Below are 21,503 nucleotides of genomic sequence, written 5' to 3'. Positions count from 1 at the left end.
CAAGGGTGTACACAAACAGGTGCGGGGGGTAAGTCACGTACAGAAGCGAATATAATTAAATATATATGTATTAAATATCAATCTACCTGCTTTCAATAAGATCACATGCCGGGCAGTAACCTTTGAGTTACAGTCGCTAGCTAGAAAATGGTTCAAGGCCAATAAAAGTTGCCTTTGATGAAAGCTACATTACTTGACAAAAAGTATATTCTTTACAAATATAGTAAAAACTGTAGTTTCTTAAACCCCCTTAGCAGCCATAATAACCTGGCATACGCCCTTGCCTTCTGTATACTTCATCGCTCTGGTCATACTGCACCACATACCTTTGGACGGACGGACACTCCCTTGAGCGGACAAGAAAACTGCCAAATTTGGCAGCAAGTTTCAGCAATTTTGACAGATAAGTGTTCATCGCTCACCCACCAGTAATGTTCGTCGACAAATATGCCATCGGGAAGAGTCAGAAAACCTAGAACATCGCTCACTTTGGAAGAGAAAATGGAGGTAATCCAGTCCCAGGAGCGAAACAAGCTATCGGTTCGGGATCTGGCCAAGAAGTAAGATCAATGCCTGATACATACATATGAATGTGTAAAAATAACGAGTTTCCACAGATTTAACATTGGGAAGACACAGGCAGCAGACATTTTGAAGCACAAACAGTCGATCAAAGAGGGTCTGTTGAGCGGAGAACTAAAGTTAAACCAGATGCGGAGGAATCCCCTCACTCAGCGGGGCGCCCAGATCGATGAGATGTGCTTCGATTGGTTCTCGCGTGTCCGTACCGAGAATATACCCATATCGGGGGAAATGGTGCGGAAAAAGGCCAAGCAGATAGCGTTGGAGCTGGGCCACTCCAATTTCTCTGCCTCCTCCGGATGGCTGGAGAAATGGCGGAAGCGACACAACATCCGATACAATGACACCGGTGACAGCCTGGATCTGCAGGAGTTCGAGGCCATTCTGGTGAAGAGCGAACCCATCTCGAACAAGGACGATTGTGATGAGCCATATCCCGTGACGCTGATCGAACCTATCTATTCCACCGAAGAGGCCATGATGCAGCTGGCCCGCCTGAAGGAGTTCGCCAAGGATGACTATGCTTCCTACCAGCAGTTGCTTAGCCTGGAAAATCAATGGAGCTGGAAGTGGAACACCTTTAAAAAGGAGCTTCCTTGACCCAAGCGTGCAATTTAAGTGCAATACACATTTATCTCGAATCTAGTAGTAAAAGTTATTTAATGTACGTTTCTTTTATAAGCAACATCGTTGAAGATAATTTATCCCTTCATCGCGTTGAACTTAAACCTAAAACTATTGAATATACAAAATACATAACTCACAAGAGCCGTTTGCCAAAAAAAAAAATTATACATATATATAATGGAGAATTTTAAACATTGGATGTGAAGCGTTTCTCTTTGGCCAATACAGAGCCAGCTGGTGGAGATTGCCTTAATCATGCTTGGGTATCGAATGGATTAACTATTGATACCTTGAGACCCTTTGCGGATTGTTTAAGGCGGTACCTTAAGTTGCCATTTGGGCATTGCTACTTTTGGATCCTCATAATACATTGAAAATTTCACCGAAGTCTATTTGTCAATAAGTGATCGCTCGTCTGTATTTCAACTAATTTTATATAAGAGATTGTGTTTAATGTCTTAGTCTAGAACTTAACAGGAAAACTTCAAGACATTTGATGTGCTAAAACGATGGAGAGGAACAGTACTTAGACTATATCAAACTTTGTACATTGTGCGATTACTTTGCTTGATTGGTAAAAGCAGAAGTTCTCAACTACTTGGAATTATCGTCAGCTCCTCAGGGCTGCCCATTTTCTTCGCTTGCACCGCTCGCATCCTTACGGCCATCCAGGAGCTCCACGGGCGTCGCGTCTTTAAGATCGTTAGGTTTGGCTTTGTTCTTAGCCAGGGATGAGACGTTTTCCAACTCTTCGGTGGTAAGTTGCATGTTATGGATTAGGAGTACATGGGTTACGAGTCTGCGTAAGAGAAATGATTGTAGAAGGATTACAAAGGATTAGAAAAGGGGAACCTCTCACCTGCCACGCCGCAAATAGGAGCGATCACACTTGGGACACTTGTAGGTTATCTCACCTTTGTGCACGCTCATATGATTTTTCAGATGCACATTGGACTTTTCCTCCTTATTGCAAACGGGACATATATACCGCGTGCTCAGATGAGAGGCCTTCTGATGGCGTATCAAATGGTGTTTGAAGGCAAAAGTCTTTCGGCAGCCATCCATAGAGCACCGAAGCGTCTTATCCTTGCTGTGCTTGGCCTTCGTGTGCCGCTCGAGCTCTGCAATGGTTACACAGGTCTTGGGGCACAGCTTGCACTGTGTTTTTCTATTACTGTGTCGCTTCATATGGAACTTGAGCAACGTGAGCGTGCGGTAGGTTGTATTGCAGATGGGACACTTGTGCTGATAGCCCCATCGCGAACGTTCCGTATTGGAGTGCAGCTCCATTTCATGCTTGACCAACTTGCCCAGCTCGTCAAATGTCTGGTTACAAAGCTTGCACATGTGAAGGGAAGAACGATGCAGACGGCTGTTGGAGCGTAAACCCTTCGCTGGTGAAGTTTCCAGGGCAGTGGTGGACAGCAGCTTATCGCTTTCATTAATTGGGCTGCTGAATGAGGCATTGTCGCTGAGGTCTTTGGATACGTCATGGATATTGGGCGACGATTGCTGGGCTTCGTCCCTCATTATGTCATATTCAAAATCAAAGGGTGTGGGCGTGGGAAAGAGAGTGGTGGACGATGAAGCTGTGGTTGCTACGGGTGATTCTAACGAAGTAGCTGCCGCTGCTGCTGCCGCTGATATTGCTGCTGCTATTGCTGTTGTAGTCACCGCTGTGGCTGCGTCCAATGTTACGGGATCTAGTTCTTCCTCTGGCACCGCCGGTTCTGCGATTTCTCCTGATCCATCATCTGTGCCGGCTTCTTCTGGTGAGTACAACAACAATCGACGATCATTGTTCGTCGCCGAACAACAGCGTTTTTAGATTATCATTTGTATTATGCGTTGGCGTATTTTGGGCACAGTTGAAATGGGAATTTGATTTGATTGGTGCAAGGCTATTGAGGCTCTTACCATTGCCATCGCCATTGCCTAAAGCTTCCGTCATCTTTTCCGCCCCAACATCCGTCTGCATCATCTCATTATGTTGGCCATCCACTGTGACCGAGTTTACGGGCCCAGGAATCGTCGATGAGGATGTGGCCATCGTGGTCGTGTTGGCTTCCCCGCAATGCGACGTTTGCATCTCTATAATTGTGTCTACCAAATGACTGCGCTGCAGGTGGCGGCTAAGGGTGGTCTTGGCCGCAAACGATCGAATGCAGCGCGGGCATTCAAATGGTAATTCTATTGTTGGACGAAAGAAGTGTTCATATATAGCCACAACGATGAAAATCGTATCCAGCCCAATCAAAATAACAAAACTACTTACTGCGTATAATAAACACTTCGTTTGCATGCTCGGACACTGGAATGAAAATATAATGTATCTTATTAGAATTATTCCATAAAAACAATGGTGGAATTCAAAATTATATCTTTAATCAATCGATACTTAATTATTGATCATTCATTAACTCACCTCCGTCATTGATTCCATGGTGGGCATTCAGATGTTTGCGCATCTCCGAATCTGATTCGCATTCAAACGGACACTTTGCGCACATGAGCATTGGATCTGTTGGTAGATAGAAAGTTAAGATGCTGTGATCTGTATACTGTATGTAACTTACTCTTTATCCTGCCAGGATACAGTTTTTCGATGTTGGTGCGGGCTACGGAAACCTTATCGCCCTTCGCCTGGACCATGTCCCTCGTGGGCATTCGCTTGTGCACAGTTTTATAGTGCCTGATCAGCAATCGCTTCATGTTGTAGAGGTTGGTGCACAGCTCGCAGCGATAGGGAGCCAGACCTGAAATCCAACCAGACATATGCATGATTATAGGGTGACTAGAGCTGTGTGACCGACCCAGCTGACTTACCCCGATGAACGAACATGTGGTTCTCGAATTTATACTGACTGGTAAACTTCTTATTGCAGTAAATGCAGTAGGGCTTCTGCAGATGCTTCGATTGCTCATCATCAAAGTCGTCCACATCATCATCGTCGCTGGTCAGCAGCAGATTCTGATCCGTGGCAGCATCATTGTTGTCATTCTCGTCTTCATTGTCGGCCTCGTCTTCTTCGTCGGCCACAGTATCCTCCTCCTCCTCGAAGTCTTCGAACAAATTCTCGGCATCAAAGTCCAGACTGATATTGTTATTATCAATCACAATGTCGTCACCATCCACAACGGGCATGTCATCCGCGGGAATTGTGCATATGGCAGCCACATCGGTGTTGTCAATGAAGTCCTGCATGTCGCCAAACATCGAAATGTTAGATGTATTGGCTGGTGCCTGAGGTACGGCTTCGTTCACGGGCAGATTGCTCTCTGAGATTTCGGGAAAGATTCCAAATGCATGATTGCTCGCCGCGCCGGTGGTTTCCTCCACTGTTGTCACTGGCGCCGGGTTCGTCACTAACAGGGAGTTGGAGGTTGCCGCATAGAAGAGCGGCGTCGCATCCACCACTACGTTGATGTCGCCCGATTCGGTGATGGTCGTCGATGTAGTGGCCATCGGCTCCGTTTGCTGCACTGGGTCAGGCATTGGTTGATCTACCACCGGTTGCTGCACTGACGCTTGCGTTTCCAAAACACCAGGCGGATCTGGAAGACATTGCATTACAAACATGCCAACATGAAACATATAAAACGGAAAGCCAGGGAATTCAAATGAGTATACAAATTTAACTGTTGGACTTAAATAAAATTTGGTTAGAGTGCAGGCTGGACAAACTCAAAGATAAACACGGTAACTATAAACAATTAATTATCAAAAACGAGTTAAGGTGCTCCTTTAAAGTCCTTACCGAAAGTCCACAATCCCTCCACTTGTATTCGATTTGCTTTTATTTACATGGAATAAAGGCCTCAACGTTTTTGTAGTTTCATCAGCGCGATGGCTAAATAGAGTTTCCCCAATCCTACCCGATAGTTAATGCCAAAAAACTAATTGCCATTATGATCATTATGAGCATCAATTTACTAGAAAGAGGACATAGCCTTGATATACACGGTGTTATGCTAAGTTTGTATATACAACAAATGTTACAATTTAAAATTTTATTGCTGTGATCTATATATTTTCGAATGTAAACGTTAAATTTTACTGCTGTGTAGAATTTTGGTTCATGGTTTGTCACAAAATTGCCGCAAAAATTATGATAAAAAAAAACGTATTGCACGAAAGTATGGTGAAATACCTAATGAATAATAACAAAATAATAAATAAATAAATATCAACATAAACTCATTCAACCAACGAAAAGATTAATACGAATTATCGTTTGCGAATCATTTCATAACTGTCCAAAAAACCGGCGAAAGTCGATACCAGTTTAAATGCCCTGGTTAAAACGATCTCATGACTCACATTTAATGCCCAACGGGATGTCGGTGTGATTTGATATCTTGGCCGGAGTCTGCTGCTTGGCGGCAACGCCTCTCGTTGTCGTTGACTCGCCCGTCCAACTGGGACGCAGTTGCACCTCCGTGGGCTGGACCGTGTGCCGCTCCTTGTAGTGGATTCGCAGCTGGCTAACGGTGGACGTCTCGAACAGGCACATGTCGCACGAGTAGACACGAGACTCTGCAACTTTCGCCTGTTCCTTGCCGGCCTTGCCATTTTCATTGAACCGATGGTGGACCATCTTGTAATGCTGTATTAGATCGGCGCTGCGCAACGAGTAAAAGTCGCATTGGTCGCAGAAGAATTTAGGAAGAGCTGTTTAAAAGAGATTCGATTAGTTATAGCGAATGATAGCATGCTGGTTTTAATGAAGGTGGAGTAAACTAACTGTTGTGAGTCAACTGATGAGATTTTAGACGCGCTACAGTGGAAAATGTTTTCGGACACAATTTGCACTTGTGCTTGTGAATGGATGTTCCGATAACGGCTGGTTTTGGCTTGACTGTAAGCGTACAAAAAAATAGTAGAATCATATTGTAAGTCTTTGGGACGGATCTTACTTCTTATCTGTGGCATCGTTTCCTCCACGATCAATTCGTTGACATCGATTTCCATCGGATCATTATGGCTGGACAGGAGATTTTGTAGACTTATATTGACGTTGCCGGAACTATTCGGTTTGCTATCGTCAATATACTCGATGACCACGCCTAAAAGAGATCATTATGAGTTTCATTTTGCAATCATGCATGAACCCTAGCTGGTTCAACTTACCGCTTCCGTTAACCTGCTGCAGCGAACCATCGGGAAGGACAAGGTACTCGGTGCCGATGCTAACATTGGGCGTATCCATCGGCGGCAGCGTGGAAGTGAGGCTGTCCACTGCCGGTAAGGGTTCACCCATGCTGACGGCCAGCTGGTGATCAATGTCTCGCAGTTGGTCGTTATCAATATTCGGATGCGGCTGTACGTAATCTTCCGGCCTAAGTACGGTGGGTATCAGCAACTCCATATCCTCAAGCGTGCACACTGCCTTGACCTCTTCTTCTTTTGGCGCTGGAAAATGCTTCGATTTTACGTGCTCCTCTGCCTGACTGAGGGGCATGTTGTGCATGGTCACATAGTGCTCAAACAAAACGCGTTGCTTCAACGACGTGAAGCTGCACAACTTGCAGTTGTACGAAAGACCCTCTGGAAAAGAATTTACACTTTTAGTTCCATAAATTACGCTTGTGGCGAAAGCCAAACTGTACCTGCATGCTGGCGTATGTGCTGCTTGAGCTCCAGGCGATTGTAGACCACTACTCCGCAGACCTGACACTCGTGCCGCATGGTCTTTAGGGGCTGTGCCGGCTGAAAAGGGAGAACCAATAGTAATTGTACGCTGTGAATGCCACTACTTAGGACAAACATACCTCTGCAGACGCTGGCTTTTCCAGTTCGTGAGCGATAGTGCCATTCAGTCTCCTTGTGACCTTGGGACACAGTTTCCGGCACAGGATCTCGTGGGCACGCAGCGCATTCTGAAGGAAGTAGTAAGCAATCTGCAGGCTCTTGCTGCACTCGATGCAGATGTGCTGCGGCAGCTCCGGCGCATTATCGGCGCTCACGCAGAAGAGCAGGCAGCGAAGGAGCGGTATCTTCTCAGTGGCGTCCGCCGGGTCCAGACTACGCGCCACCGACACCGAGTCCAGTTTGACGTACTCCACGTTCGTCTTCAAGCAACAGCGACAAGACAACTTGTAGTCCACTTCGGCGCCCGAAATTGGGTCCGAGTACGGGCTCTTCCTTTTGTTCAGCGCCATTGTTCATGAGCTGCTCATCGGGTGGCACCCGTATCGCCTGCGGTCCGTTCGAAGCGATTAGCTGGTGAAGCGCCACAATTTATCACGTCTTAGCGAATTTAATTTGATTGTTTTTCTCCACTCGCGTCGCGTCGAAATAAATTAGTAAAACAGGGTTGTTCTGCATTAGTGTTTTGTGCGGCAGGGCTGGGTAACAATTGCCAATGGCCAGGGCTGCGCATTCACTCGATGAACAGCGCTTATCGATAAGCAGGCACTTTCGCGCCATCGCATTTTTGCTTTTACACGGGGATACCAAAAAAAATTATAATTTTGTTAAAATTGGTAGAAATGTAATTTATTTCAACTACTCGAATCTTAAGCTTTTAAAGATTGTCAACTGATAAGGGTAATTAATGCTAGTTATATATGTTTTTTTATCGGGCGCAAACAGACTTATCTTAAATGTTCACAAAGTTTTTATTTCCAATTAGGTTTCTTGTAAGCCTATTTCTTTATTTAAAAATGAACATGTTAATAAATTTCAATCTTATTCTTTTTAAGCCCCAAGAAAGTTATTTAAAAACAAACCAAATAATTTATCAATCCAGTTGGATCTAGTTAATTTATTAGCTTTTCGTATTTAACTCAGTAAAAAATATTAGCTTGTGTACTCCATGGGCACGCACTCCTCGGCGGCCACCTCGTGCGAGTGTGAGTCGTCCTCCATCAGATGCTGCAGGCTCTCATTGGGATAACTAAGAGAACACGATTATTAGATTAGTGCTGCAAGGTGGGAATTGCACAACTTATTACCACTTAGAGGGGCTCTCATCGCTGAGCATCGTTGTGGGCACGGTGGCTGAAGTGCACTCCGGACTCATTAGCTCCAACGGCGTGGGTCGTCGCTCCTGCAGCTGGCGGGCAATCTCCGCTTGGCTCAGGCCGGGCGAAACATCCTTCGGAGCAGTCTGTAGTTGCGGAGGCTGCTGTGAAGGTGAAACCGTAGCGGTAAGTTGCTTTTTGGCAGCGATTGCTGGGATTCCATGGTTCGCGGGCAACATTCCGGTTAGGATTTTCCGTCTTCGACCGCGTGGGGCGCCCACTGTGGGCATGTGCGGAGGCACACCTGGAATTCCCGGTGCCCCCTTGTCTTTGTGCTTGCGCCGAATGGCGTCCTTGGATGTCTGAGATCCGCCGGCGGCGCCGGACGTTGATGCTGGCTCCGAATCGGAGCTGTCGGTGGCATCCGAGTCGCTAGAGTCCTTGGCCGGCTTCTCGTACACCAGCAGGCGGTCCAGCAGGAAGGTGCGATCCCGGGAAACCTTCAGCAGACGCCGCTGGTTGGTGTGCAACAGATCCTGGAAGTACTCGTTCTCCTGTAAACACAAAAAGCTGTGACTTGCCGTTGGCCAAGTTCAACTTTAGATATTTACATAGATGAGGAACTTCAGCTTCTTCTTGAGGTTCTTGTAGCGCTCCTTGAAGTCAGTCTCGCCTGCTCCCAGGCCCGCGGAAACGGAGGATGAGCTAGCGGGCGCTGCTCCGCGGGAAATTGGCGGGACGCGATCTCTGGCGGGCTGTGCAGGCTCGTCGTCGCTCGGCGGCTCGTCCTTTATGGCGCCATCCTCCTGGTTGGCCAGGGATCTGCAGTACCAACCGTCTAGCATTGTATTTTAATGGTGTTCGCGTTTTGTTAATTTTTTCTTATATGTACATGCCTCATAGAGATGGGAGCATTGCGATAACTGCTAGTTCTTCGCACTTATCAAGCCAAGCATGGTTATCGGACGACTATTTACCGTTCTCTGTTATCATTAAGTTAAAAATTGAGTTTCAGCATTTAAGTAATTTATAAAAATTGAAAACTCGCAATGATCTTTTGTGTTAAAAAACGTCTGAAATCAAATGATGACAGCATAACAAGGATCTGTAAGCTTATATGCTAAGCAGTTGTTTAGCCAAAACTGCTGTAGGCAATTGTATATATATTGTTGATATTAAATTTAAATTAATGTCTAAAAAATGTTTCTTTATAATAGGAATATTTCCAAAAAGTCTTAAATCTAAATGTAATCTTCCTATTATATTTTTTGTCTGAACAATGTAAATATTTTAATAGTTTTTAATTGCAAGAATCTGTTTTTAATTTATTGTTATAGACATGTTTATTAGATTTATAAAAGCAAGTTTGATAAGTTTTATGTATCCACACTAAAACGCTCCTGATTTACAGCTTGGCATATTTACTCTCATGTACCACCATTGCCGACGTGATGTCCCCCAAACTTTGGCAACCGATCAGCGCCATGGTGATCTCAAAGTCCTTTTTCAGCACACTCAGCATCTCCTCCACGCCCTTCTGTCCATTGTAGGCCAATCCCCACACAGCCGGACGACCCACAAAGACCGTCTTGGCTCCCAAAGCCAAAGCCTTGAAGATATCATTGCCCTGCATGATGCCTCCGTCCAGCATAACCACCAGATTATCGCCCACGGCCTTTACGATCTCCGGCAGGGCTTCGATCGAGGCCGGAACCGTATCGATCTGACGAGCTCCGTGGTTGGAAACAATGAGTCCGGCGCATCCAAACTCCTGGGCTAACACAGCATCTTCGGCAGTCAGCACTCCCTTGACCACAATGGGCAGATGAGTGATGCTCTTTAACCAGGCAATATCCTTCCAGGTGATAGTTGGATCAAACTGGCTGGAGACGTACTCATTGATGCCCGAGGCGCCCACAGCGGCATTACCCACTCCAGTAGCCTTAACGCCCTGGAAATTGGCCAATGTCAGGTGCGACGGCAAGCTGAAGTTGTTGCGCACATCGGCTCTACGGTGTCCAAAGATTGGAGCGTCGATGGTCAGGACGAGCGCTTTGAAGTTGGCCTTCTCGGCACGACGCACCAGCTTTTCCGTTATGGTACTGTATTTAAAGTGTTTTGTGTTTAATAGAAGTATTTGCTTATATATATAAATAATCAACTCACCGATCCTTGTAGATGTACAGCTGGAACCATTTGATGGTGTCCGGGGCACCGGCTGCCAAATCCTCCAGCGAAGTGGTGGACAGTGTGCTGAGTATAAAGATGGAGCCGGCTTTTCCAGCCGCCCTGGCATTGCCTACTTCGCCGTCCGGATGAGCCATCTTCTGCATGGCCGTCGGAGCTATGCCCAGAGGCCACTGCATCTGCTCGCCGAAGATCTTGGTACTAATGTCCAGGCGGGAGACATCTCTCAGACAGCGAGGTCGCAAGCGTAGCCGGCGGAAGGCCTCGCGATTCAGTCCCAAGGTGAACTGCTCACCGGCTCCGCTGCGGTAGTAGTCCAGGGCATTCTTCTCCAGTTGCCCAACGGCCTTCTTCTCAAAGTCCTCTACGCACACCAAAGCCATGGCTGTTATATAACAGGGGAATGGAAATATACAATGTTTGGCAACACCTCTTGACGCACCTCCCAGACTCGCACTGAACCCACTGAGATTAGGTGCCAGCATCAACGCTTTTGTCCGGCGGAGTCCATAAACCAGGGAATCGCGATAAGCACACTGTCTGCCGGGTGAAATAGATAAGGAATGCCTCACCAGCCCGAGATTATGGAGTAAAGATCAGCGCAGGGATCATTTAAATCAAAAGACGTAATTTTCCTGCTCGACATGGGGGGAAGCTATTGTCCGAGATGATAAGAACCCACTTCGCAAAGGTTAATTGGTATCACCTACCTCCTGCTGTCTTCCAAAGTAATCAGAGTCGCACTTCCACACGCTGGTTCCTATTTCATACGAGAGCTCCACCCACCTTTAGTGGTTCAAACGAGTGGAGGCTCGCTGGGAATTGTGAACTATCAACGGGTTTATTGAAAAACAACGAAAAATGTCTGTAAAAAACTAACTCTTAGAACTAGTTAACCATCTGCGCCTACTCTAGACACTGTATGAAGCCTTAAGGTTGTTGAAATACTCCAGATCCTTGGCGCTGATCGAGGGCACAAACTTGTTGAAAGACTTCGTGAAGTCTTCCACCTGCACGATTACGTTCTCCGGCACCAGTTCCTTCTCAGCTATTGTTCCACTCAAGTGTCCGTCTATGGTGCGCCTCACAGCGGAGAGCCATGCATTCGAGCAGATGGAGTACAGATCTGCTCCGCTCATTTCGCTCTTCAAACGCTCAGCAATCTGTTCCATGTCCACACCGGCTTCCAAAGCGAATCGCTGGGTTTGGGCACGCAAAACGGCTGCCTTGTCTTCGGCAGTTGAACACGGTCCCACGTAGAAAAGCTTGTCAAAGCGACCGGGACGCAAGAGAGCGGGGTCTATAAGATCCGGGCGATTGGTGGCGGCCAGAATGAATATGGGCTTGCTGGTGTCGCCATCGCTCATTCCATCCATTTCCGCTAATAGCTGCGACACCACCCTATCCATTACACCGCCAGAATCCCCAGCCACACCTCGATTGGGAGCCAGGGAATCCAGTTCGTCCAAGAAGAGTACACAGGGAGCCGCAGAACGAGCCCTGGAGAAGACCTCACGAACATTCTGCTCGCTCTGGCCGACGTACATGTTCAGTAGCTCTGGGCCTTGAACGGAAAGAAAACTCAGGTTGCACTCAGTGGCGACAGCCTTGGCCACCAGGGTTTTGCCTGTTCCTGGGGGACCGTAAAGCAGGATTCCCGATCTTCTTAGATTCTTGCCCATGAGGTGAACATGCTTAAGCGGCAGACCGATGCTGCTCTGGATCTCATCTTTTAGCTTGGCTAGACCACCAATGTCGGACCAATAAACCTTCGGCACCTTGGGCGCACCCAAACTGTCCGCGAAGGAGCTCTGCATGTCGGTGAGGTTCTTGGCGAAGTGAGACATATCCAGGGTAGTCCTACCCAACCTATTGCGAATCTTCATGCGAACCGCGTTGTCGTACAGCAACTGAAGGTCGCCCAGCAGAAAGCCCTGCGACTTGGCAGCCACATCCTGAAGGACATTGAGGGTGTTCCTCCAGCTGGGAGAAATGCGTGGCATGAACTGCGACTGATTTTCCCGCGAGAACAAGGGCAATTGCTCAATGGCCTTCTGGTTGTAGATAATATCGTTGAAAGTCTCGCGCACGTGCATCCAGCGAAGAATCTCGAATCGCTCCTCCTTGCTGGGCATATCAATGTTTATGATCTCCAAGAAAAGTCCTTGGATCATGGGTTTAAGGTGTCTGTCACTGGTCAAAGCCACTACTACAATCGGATGCTTGCGGTCCCTGTTGAAGAGTTCCTGGACCTGCACGTGGAAGGCGGAAAGCAGACGCAGATCCTCGTTACCCTCGTTGTCGATGCCAAAAATCTGAAAATATGAGTTGTAAAAACCTCTGCAAATTTACCCAACGAGAGCCCACGTACCTCGAAGTTATGGAAACAAATCATAAGCGGTTCGGAAACTTGGCTCTTGGCAAATACGGCTTTTAGCTTCATCTCCGTGTGGGAGGGAACTTGCGAAACGATCTCTGCGCAATCTGCTCCGTAAATATGCATTCCCAACTCTTGGGCTACGGCGCTCACGAGCTTTGATTTGCCCGATCCTCGCTCGCCTTGCAGGAGGAACACAGGAAATATGTGCTTTGACGACAGGCAGGCGGACTTTTTTGGCAGGAAGGCATCTACTGAGGAGCGCAACAGCTTATATGGCTTTCGCAGTCCACTTGGATAGTTCTCAACGATGGCCATACTGTCAAGCACTTGACGGGGCAGGAAACTGTGAGATGCAGGCACTTGAACAAGGTTGCTAAAGTTTTTGGCAACAATCGCTTGCAGCTCGAACTCGCTGCCCTTCGTCTCCAGGTGAATACACTTTAGGTGGACGTGGCGTAGGTGAGCGAATATCAGGTAATAGTGGGCATAAGTCGCAGTGCCCACCAACTCTGCGTTCACCTCGATGCGGTACGTATGTCCGCGATGCATAAGTCGAGGTGTATTGAAATAGTTGCTCAGGATGACCTCTGTCAGTTCGGCGGGAAGTTCATGGGGATCTGCGACTAAGTACACATGTGCTTTGGTTGCTATTCCAGGTATTGTCTGCTCATCGGCAAAATGCTCCACCTGCACCCAGCAGTTGGAGCGGATTTGAAAGCGATCCAATATGTTGCCGTAGAAGTTCTCCTGAAATTGTACACGAAGTAGAATTATAGCACATTTTTCTTTTATTTATAACTCGATACCCACCTGAACGTACAGACAATTGGGTTGGCACTGTGCAGCCGGCAAGATCTGGGCCACAATGGTATGCGGCGCCTCCTGCAGCATTTGCTTGATAACCGTTTGGGTCATATTTCCTTCATCTGAAGCTGGCGGCTTACCGATCCTTACCCTCCTGCCGCGGATAACCAAGTTGACAAAGTTGACGTCCGGCGATTCCGCATAGTTGTCGTACACCTCCTGACTGGCGAACACCAGGTGCTCCGACTTAATCAGCTCGTTCTTGATCAGCAGATCGTAGAGGCGGTTCGGAATGGGGGTCAGCTGCAACTTGCCCTTGTAATATTTGGCGTAACGCCAGTATACGGCGTATGTCAGATATCCGGGGTAGAGGAACCAGGGCCACTTGGGCGCCAGCAGCTGTATGGCAGAATTGTAGCCCTCGACTAGCTCCTGTACTCTTCCAGAGAAGCTAAATCTCGGCTGTCCTGGATCTTGCTGATCGAACGACACCGAATTCCGCTTGCCGACGACTTTTTTCTGCGGGAATTGATAACGACATTAGCTAATAGGGTTCAAATGTTAGTTATGGACCTACCGCATCATCATTTTCATTCATTTTATACAATAAATATGGACTAAACACAACAGAAAGCACGAGTACAAGGGTTAATTTCGAGGAGGCGGTGTCAAAGTTCAAGGAGTTGGGAGGTAGGCGCCAGACAAATACACTGAAATATGCAATGGCAAGTTAATCCTGTTAATGCACAGCAAATTATTACCCACTGCTATAGAAATTAGATTGTTTGTATGGCCAGTTACTTTGTATTTTACCTTTTTCACAATTACTCTCCTCTTCATTACGAATGTTTTGATTCTGGTAAGATATTTGCTCAAAAAATACTAAAAGTATTCAGTCAGCTGTTCACAGTTAGGCCTCTATAATCACATATTTAAATAATTTCCTTGGCCTGCATAAAAGTTACAATATTGATTTTTTAGTAGAATGAAAGAATGAAATATGTTTTTATATTTTAAATAATGCCAAATATCGGCAAAAAGCCATGTATATTATTATAATTTTTATATATATCCGTCTTTGTTAGTGCTTACTGTATACTTTGACTGTACTTGGTGCATTTCAGTATATTTCATTCTCTACTTTGCCGTTTTTAACCGCTCCGAACCTGGTCACACTATTCCACGCACAACAAAATAATACACAAGTTTCATATATTTCAATTTTCCGCGAAAATGAGCCTGGAAGTGAGCAATATTAACGGGGGAAACGGTACTCAATTGTCCCACAACAAGCGTGAGTTGCTATGCCTGCTGAAACTAATCAAAAAGTACCAACTAAAGAGCACTGAGGAGCTGCTCTGCCAGGAGGCGAATGTGAGCAGTTTGGAATTGTCGGAAATCAGCGAAAGTGATGTTCAGCAGGTGTTGGGGGCAGCTGTGGGAGCTGGAGATGCCAACCGGGAGCGGAAACATGTCCCATCTCCGGCGCAGAGTCATAAGCAGTCCGCGGTGACGGAGGCCAATGCTGCAGAGGAACTGGCCAAGTTCATCGACGACGACAGCTTTGATGCCCAGCACTATGAGCAGGCATACAAGGAGCTGCGCACTTTCGTTGAGGACTCCCTGGACATATACAAGCATGAACTGTCCATGGTTCTGTACCCAATTCTGGTGCAGATCTACTTCAAGATCCTCGCCAGTGGACTAAGGGAGAAGGCCAAAGAATTCATTGAGAAGTACAAATGCGATCTCGACGGCTACTACATAGAGGGTCTGTTCAACCTTCTTTTGCTGTCTAAGCCCGAGGAGCTGCTGGAGAATGACCTCGTAGTAGCCATGGAGCAGGATAAGTTTGTCATTCGCATGTCCAGGGACTCGCACTCTCTGTTCAAGCGACACATCCAGGATCGCCGGCAGGAAGTGGTGGCAGATATTGTTTCCAAGTACTTGCATTTCGACACCTACGAGGGCATGGCGCGCAACAAGCTGCAGTGCGTCGCCACCGCGGGCTCGCACCTTGGAGAGGCCAAGCGACAGGACAACAAAATGCGGGTGTACTACGGACTGCTAAAGGAGGTGGACTTTCAGACTTTGACTACTCCAGCGCCGGCACCAGAGGAGGAGGACGATGATCCGGATGCCCCGGATCGTCCGAAAAAGAAAAAGCCGAAAAAGGATCCCCTGCTGTCGAAAAAGTCCAAGTCGGATCCGAATGCTCCATCCATCGACAGAATTCCCCTGCCGGAACTGAAGGATTCGGACAAGTTGCTAAAGCTTAAGGCTCTCAGGGAAGCCAGCAAGCGTCTAGCCCTCAGCAAGGATCAACTGCCCTCTGCCGTCTTTTACACGGTGCTTAATTCCCATCAGGGCGTAACCTGTGCCGAGATTTCAGACGATTCCACGATGCTGGCCTGTGGATTTGGCGATTCTAGCGTGAGGATTTGGTCATTGACGCCCGCCAAGCTGCGTACGCTAAAGGATGCAGATTCCCTTCGCGAACTGGACAAGGAATCGGCGGATATCAATGTGCGTATGCTGGATGACCGAAGTGGTGAGGTAACCAGGAGCTTAATGGGTCACACCGGACCCGTATACCGCTGTGCCTTTGCCCCCGAGATGAACCTGTTGCTCTCATGTTCCGAGGACAGCACCATAAGGCTGTGGTCTCTGCTCACCTGGTCCTGCGTGGTCACCTACCGCGGGCACGTTTACCCGGTTTGGGATGTTCGCTTTGCGCCGCATGGCTACTATTTTGTTTCTTGTTCGTACGACAAAACTGCTCGTCTGTGGGCCACGGATTCCAATCAAGCGTTGCGAGTCTTTGTGGGTCACCTGTCGGACGTGGATTGTGTTCAATTTCATCCCAATTCCAATTATGTGGCCACCGGTTCTAGCGATCGCACGGTACGCCTGTGGGACAACCTGACCGGTCAGTCGGTGCGTCTGATGACGGGCCACAAGGGATCGGTGAGTTCTCTGGCCTTCTCCGCCTGCGGCCGGTATCTGGCCTCGGGCTCAGTAGACCACAACATCATCATCTGGGATCTGTCGAACGGATCCCTGGTCACCACCCTGCTGAGGCACACTAGCACTGTGACCTCGATCACCTTTAGTCGCGATGGAACAGTCCTGGCTGCAGCAGGCTTGGATAACAATCTAACTCTGTGGGATTTCCACAAGGTTACCGAAGACTATATCAGCAATCACATCACTGTTTCGCACCATCAGGATGAGAACGACGAGGACGTCTACCTCATGCGTACTTTCCCCAGCAAGAATTCGCCATTTGTCAGCCTGCACTTTACGCGCCGAAATCTCCTGATGTGCGTGGGTCTATTCAAGAGTTAGGAGCACAGATAAGCTAATTTGGTATACGTAATGTAATGTTAAGAATTTCTCGGAATGTTTAGGATTAATGTTTTATATTCCGTTTGTGCCCCACCCCCCCTGAAATGTCTATTAGTTGTTTAAGCATAAAAGTGTAAAGTGCATATATGCGCAAGTTATCAATAAACTTTAATTAATATAAAAGTCAATCATTAAGGTTCTTATATATAATTCATATTTATTTAAAAGTCATATAAAGCATATACACAGATAAATACGTAGCTGTACGCTTTACCTACTCCGCATCAGCGATTCCAAACGTTCGGCGCACGGCTATCGAGTTCTTTATGTTAAAGATCGCACAGCGCGGAGGCTTCTCCCCGCCGAAGGCCAGCGTGTAGGGATCCTCGGGGCACTGGCGCATGCACTGCAAGCGACCCATGTTGAACTCATGCTCGTAGACGTGCTTTGCCTCTGTGCCATCAAAGTTCCACACCTTTAGGGTGCCCTCCGTGGAGGTGGAAGTCAGAAGATTGGGCATCTGGTTGTTGAAGCACACACCGGAGATTTCTTCGTTGTGGGCCTTTACGGACCACAGCAGTTGGCCAGGCGAACGTTTGTCGGCGTAATGCAAGGTGCCATCGTTGGTGCCCACGATGAAGTAGTCGGTCTGCGTGGGATGCCACAGGACCTTCTCCACTTCACCGTCAACTTTCCACTCAATGCTGGAAGAGTTGACGCCTTCAGAGTCGCGGCAATCGAAGAGTCGAACGAATCCATCGGCACAGCCGGTTAGAATGCTTTGAGCCTCTTGCGGGTGGAATTCCAGCGACTGAATCTGTTTGCCAAAAGCGGTAATGGTTGTATGAGGCTGGCCCTCGTCCATGTCCCACAGAATCACAGTTTGGTCTACGGACCCGCTGGCCAGAATGTGCTCAAAGTTGGTGTTCCAAGAGAGATCCAGCACGGCGTCCTTGTGTCCATACTGCTCCTTGTTCTGTTTGCGGCTGCCTTTGGAACCAAGCTTAAATGTGGGCTCGATAGCGTCCTGGATGTCCAGATCCCAGATGGTGATTATCGGATCCATGCAGCCGATGGCGCACATGTTGCCCGCCTTTTCGCTGCCCGCGTCGTGATTCATCCACTCGATGCACAGAGGAAAGCTTGGCAGCAGAAAGTCGTGGTGGGTGTAGAGAGCCTCCTCCTCCTGGTTGAACACCCACACCTCCATGGAGGCGGCGTCGTCCTGAACGTGACCCACTAGAATGAGGTTGTCGCTGGGCTTGATGACCTCGTCCTCGGCCTCGGAGTCTTCGTCCTCATCGGGGATTTGCTCGCCAGCGTCCACGATGTTGGCCAGACTGGTGACATTGGCATTCGCCTCGTTGTCATACTCTTGAAATTGGAACTCGTCCTGCGGATCGCGGTTCTCACTATTGGCATCCGCGTGGTCGTCCACATCCATATCGTTTTCATCTTCCGCGGCATTTTCACCCTCCTCTGCCTCGTCGTCGCTCTCCTCGTCCAATTCCTGCTGGGTATCACCGATAATCCTGGCCAGCTCCGCCTGCGTCAGCACGATCTTGTCGGGACGATCCTTAGCCACGCCGCGAGGTACAAAGCAAAGAGCTGGGACAAAGTCAATGCTCGGCTCCGGTGGTCCTTCCTCAGCCATTATGATTACACTTTCAACTTAGTTTGATATACCAAACGAAATGGTAAACACGTGCAGTTCAAACGAGGCAGGTTGTGTGACCAGCTCTTATCGCTGTTACTAATACTTTAAACAAATACTGAAACGGCATCAAACGATTTTTATATTTTTAAAAAACTATTTCAAATTTATTTTATTTAACAATTATTTGGAATAAAAGAAACCCTTTCAAAAAATGAACATATGTATATATTTGTTTTATGTATATGCACTCCTCAAAAAACGTTTTGATTTTTGTCTTACAAATAATTTCGACATCCCACTTATCAGTGATTTTCATTGTTAATGCAAAATGCAATCAAAGATTAAGATAAAGAGTCTCATAAACTGGAGCTTTTGCTACCGTCTGAGATACCAGAGATATCTACGATCTTTAGTCTTAAATTTGCCCTCAGGATGGATGCACGAAAGTTTTCTACCCACATATTGGTAACCTTGCTTCAATTTTTTATGTATAACTATATTTGTGTTTATATAAAATACAATTTTTCGTTACCCCTTTACAGGATACTTCGGTGGGAAAGGCGGCAGCCAATGTGAGAATAACAGTTTCGAGGCTGGACGAGATTCAGGAGTGGAGATCCCTTCGGGCGGCCCAAACTGATGCGGATGGTCGCTGCCTGCTCTTGGAATCTGGTCAATTCCCCAGCGGGATCTACAAGCTGACCTTTCACGTGGGCGCCTATTACGCGGAGCGCAGTGTGAGGACACTCTATCCAGCAATCGACTTGATTGTGGATTGCAGTGAGAATCAGAACTATCACATTCCTTTGTTACTCAATCCCTTTGGGTATTCCACTTATCGTGGCACATAGTATACATCTAGCTCGGTAAAACCGAAAATGGATTTTAAGCAACTTAAAAAAATTGAATTGATTTGAATAAAGGTCTTTTAAATGTTTAGTTGTAATGTCTCGGGATTGCTCTATACTTCGTGCGATGTTCGTGCATGAGCAACCGTGTCATGAAATCAACTTATCTCACGCTCCCATCCCTATTCGCCAGTACAGTATCTTGCCATCTCTAGCCAGCATTCGGTGTCGTTTGGTTCCGGACTCAGTTTGTATTTAGCGGCTGACGCGGGAGGTTCGTGCGTTCGGTGCGTTGTCGGTGTTTGGAATTGAATGTTTTTGAAACGGCGATCGGTCGAGTCGTGTGCCGGTAATTTGTATACAAAAAAAAAAAACACATATTTGGAAATGCAATATCGATGGCAAGTGCTCTCTGCAAAGTGAGTGAGTGATGGATCCTTGCGTCCTTCAGTTCTTTTCGGATTCAAATCCTCCACCGAGGTGCAACAGTTGTTTCGTAGTTGGATTCTGAGTGGAAACAATATATCCATAATAATATATGTGTGCGTGTTTTCAAAAAGAGGCAAACAAGAAGTGGGATTTGTTATTGGAAAGTACAAAACAGCGCTCCCATAGACACACACACTCGATGCGGCCGAGCCAGCAAATCCCCGACAAATCTTAAACCAGTTTTAAGATACATATTCTTGGTGTCAGTGTGTGCATGTTGATTTTTTCTGGCATTGTTTTCGTTTATTTTTTATACTCCGCGCTGCTGCTGGCTCTGCATCTTTTTTGTGTACCCATACCCTTTGCGCCTGCCCCTAATCGCGTTTCCATTTTCTGGCCATCGTCCAGATCCGAGGTTTTGGTTTCGGGCTCCGCGTGAGCAACAAGTACCCCCGCCTAGTACCTATACCCATACCCAGACCCATACCTATGCCTTCATCTATATCTGTACCCATACCAAGTGCCTGGCCGCGTCTCGCTCCGCCTGCCATCTGAAAACCCGAAAAACTCGGAAAGAAACGAGCTTAAATTCTAACGAGATCAGCACGCCAGTTGGTAACTCTGCCCCTCCAATTGGTCCAATTTGAATGCGGTACGAAGCACCTCCAGAATCCGGCGAAGATCGCACAAGTAATTCCAAAAGGTGAGTGGCGGCGGCTCTAGGTGATCTCATCAGGAAGCTAGGAATAATATGTTGTTTTGGAATATATTTTAATTGGACGAAGAAACCTGTTGTTTAAGATTCACCCCACTTAGAACCCATTCTTCATTTATGAAATCCAACTTGTTTAAGTTTTCTTTCCTTTATCTTTTCCCAAATATTTGGGAAATATTAAAATTAATAGCTTAACTCGTAACTTTAGTTAAAATATCATAAAAAGTTTTTATCGTATTTAAAATAAACTAGAAATCATCTTTCATTTATGAAATCAAATTCTTTTAAGCCTTTGCTCTATCTTTTTTACCAAATCTTAATCACATTAAATGTTTCAGGATTATCGTAGCTAAATATTAGTTTTTTATTATTTTAGAATCATAACACAATAGAAGCATTCTCCAGATTGAGCTAGATTCTAAGCAAAATTAAAATGTAGATTAAATTTAATTTTATGATTGTGCAAAAATGTCGCCAGAACCAGTTGAGCTACAACAGCAAAATGAACACTTTCATTGTTCATTCGCCATACAAGTTCTTTGAAACGTGGGAAACAGTTTTTTCATTAAATATATTTAGATTGCCTAATTGTCTAGCCCGAGGAGTGTTACCTCACCTTTTCTGCGACATTTCGCGCAATTTGGTTTACCTAATAATTGAAAGTTCGGCGCCGAATTAAAACGCAATCAATATGACAACTTGCTAACGGTCAATTAATCACAAGACCCAATGAATTCGACAAAGAGCAGCCGAAAAATTGTGTATATGTAATTGATAATCGATCCGACGATAAACGCTTTCCTGGCCCGCAGCTCTGGCCAAAAGCCATCATTAATTACTGTAGTCCAGCGATAAATTGAACTATGGCTGCGAATACCGTTAGACGCGGCGCTGGAAAAGTGTCAAAAATCGTAACCTACGTGGTTATAATTTGCACTGACGTAAAGCCAAAAACCCAAT

At 46.7% G+C, this 21,503-nt stretch overlaps 9 protein-coding genes across 15 annotated transcripts in view; 4 read left to right on the top strand and 5 right to left on the bottom strand.

Moving 5' to 3' along the window:
• Positions 1-283: 283 nt before the first annotated feature.
• Positions 284-1,382, top strand: LOC6739377 (tigger transposable element-derived protein 6). Its single transcript, XM_002076245.4, has 2 exons — positions 284-560; positions 618-1,382. The coding sequence occupies exons 1-2, from the start codon at positions 448-450 to the stop codon at positions 1,180-1,182; spliced, it is 678 nt and encodes a 225-aa protein (XP_002076281.2). The 5' UTR covers positions 284-447; the 3' UTR covers positions 1,183-1,382.
• Positions 1,219-7,556, bottom strand: LOC27206950 (zinc finger protein 423). 3 transcript variants are annotated; one of them, XM_039292048.2, is made up of 13 exons: positions 6,982-7,556; positions 6,820-6,919; positions 6,341-6,757; positions 6,127-6,276; positions 5,955-6,068; positions 5,531-5,881; positions 4,036-4,764; positions 3,786-3,965; positions 3,635-3,730; positions 3,485-3,520; positions 3,127-3,399; positions 2,069-2,978; positions 1,219-2,008 (listed from the first exon to the last, which is right to left on the bottom strand). In XM_039292048.2, the coding sequence occupies exons 1-13, from the start codon at positions 7,369-7,371 to the stop codon at positions 1,828-1,830; spliced, it is 3,927 nt and encodes a 1,308-aa protein (XP_039147982.1). In that variant the 5' UTR covers positions 7,372-7,556; the 3' UTR covers positions 1,219-1,827. The 3 variants fall into 3 exon arrangements, with proteins under 3 accessions (XP_039147982.1, XP_039147983.1, XP_039147986.1); XM_039292049.2 differs by having other exon boundaries at positions 2,069-2,975; XM_039292052.2 differs by lacking the exons at positions 5,531-5,881; positions 5,955-6,068; positions 6,127-6,276; ... (1 more) ...; positions 6,820-6,919; positions 6,982-7,556 and adding an exon at positions 4,968-5,104.
• A 389-nt stretch (positions 7,557-7,945) lies between these two features.
• Positions 7,946-9,136, bottom strand: LOC6733924 (INO80 complex subunit E). Its single transcript, XM_016167821.3, has 3 exons — positions 8,787-9,136; positions 8,167-8,729; positions 7,946-8,108 (listed from the first exon to the last, which is right to left on the bottom strand). Exons 1-3 carry the CDS (start codon positions 9,018-9,020, stop codon positions 8,012-8,014), a joined length of 894 nt encoding a protein of 297 aa, XP_016026972.1. The 5' UTR covers positions 9,021-9,136; the 3' UTR covers positions 7,946-8,011.
• A 370-nt stretch (positions 9,137-9,506) lies between these two features.
• Positions 9,507-10,854, bottom strand: LOC6733923 (peroxisomal (S)-2-hydroxy-acid oxidase GLO5). The gene is made up of 2 exons (XM_016167820.3): positions 10,342-10,854; positions 9,507-10,277 (listed from the first exon to the last, which is right to left on the bottom strand). The coding sequence occupies exons 1-2, from the start codon at positions 10,845-10,847 to the stop codon at positions 9,581-9,583; spliced, it is 1,203 nt and encodes a 400-aa protein (XP_016026971.1). The 5' UTR covers positions 10,848-10,854; the 3' UTR covers positions 9,507-9,580.
• Positions 10,855-11,184: 330 nt separating this feature from the next.
• Positions 11,185-14,494, bottom strand: LOC6733922 (peroxisome assembly factor 2). Of its 4 annotated transcripts, none has more exons than XM_016167817.3 (5): positions 14,360-14,494; positions 14,124-14,256; positions 13,553-14,065; positions 12,734-13,489; positions 11,185-12,677 (listed from the first exon to the last, which is right to left on the bottom strand). In XM_016167817.3, exons 2-5 carry the CDS (start codon positions 14,142-14,144, stop codon positions 11,274-11,276), a joined length of 2,694 nt encoding a protein of 897 aa, XP_016026968.1. In that variant the 5' UTR covers positions 14,145-14,256; positions 14,360-14,494; the 3' UTR covers positions 11,185-11,273. The 4 variants fall into 4 exon arrangements, with proteins under 4 accessions (XP_016026968.1, XP_039147988.1, XP_039147989.1 ...); XM_039292054.2 differs by having other exon boundaries at positions 14,124-14,282; positions 14,360-14,456; XM_039292055.2 differs by lacking the exon at positions 14,360-14,494 and adding an exon at positions 14,312-14,330.
• A 208-nt stretch (positions 14,495-14,702) lies between these two features.
• On the top strand, positions 14,703-17,082 carry LOC6733921 (transcription initiation factor TFIID subunit 5). The gene has a single exon (XM_002080929.3). The coding sequence runs from the start codon at positions 14,780-14,782 to the stop codon at positions 16,892-16,894; it is 2,115 nt and encodes a 704-aa protein (XP_002080965.2). The 5' UTR covers positions 14,703-14,779; the 3' UTR covers positions 16,895-17,082.
• A 3-nt stretch (positions 17,083-17,085) lies between these two features.
• Positions 17,086-18,659, bottom strand: LOC6733920 (periodic tryptophan protein 1 homolog). Its single transcript, XM_002080928.3, has one exon. The coding sequence runs from the start codon at positions 18,546-18,548 to the stop codon at positions 17,169-17,171; it is 1,380 nt and encodes a 459-aa protein (XP_002080964.2). The 5' UTR covers positions 18,549-18,659; the 3' UTR covers positions 17,086-17,168.
• A 210-nt stretch (positions 18,660-18,869) lies between these two features.
• LOC27208337 (5-hydroxyisourate hydrolase) lies at positions 18,870-19,454 on the top strand. Its single transcript, XM_016183930.3, has 2 exons — positions 18,870-19,016; positions 19,094-19,454. The coding sequence occupies exons 1-2, from the start codon at positions 18,984-18,986 to the stop codon at positions 19,400-19,402; spliced, it is 342 nt and encodes a 113-aa protein (XP_016026967.1). The 5' UTR covers positions 18,870-18,983; the 3' UTR covers positions 19,403-19,454.
• A 155-nt stretch (positions 19,455-19,609) lies between these two features.
• The window catches only part of LOC6733918 (proteoglycan 4), a 36,826-nt gene continuing 34,932 nt past the window's right edge, over positions 19,610-21,503 (top strand). The window contains exon 1 of one of the 2 annotated variants that reach the window (XM_016182317.3): positions 19,610-19,818. The gene's annotated coding sequence lies outside the window, so the exon portion shown is untranslated. Of the gene's footprint in view, positions 20,532-21,503 lie in introns of both variants that reach the window. The other variant, XM_016182316.3, reaches the window with a different exon arrangement.

This window comes from Drosophila simulans, chromosome 2R (genome assembly GCF_016746395.2).
Source record: "Drosophila simulans strain w501 chromosome 2R, Prin_Dsim_3.1, whole genome shotgun sequence".
Lineage (NCBI taxonomy): Eukaryota > Metazoa > Arthropoda > Insecta > Diptera > Drosophilidae > Drosophila > Drosophila simulans.
Note: the sequence above shows the minus strand (reverse complement) of the source record. Positions and strands in the feature narration are given on the sequence as shown.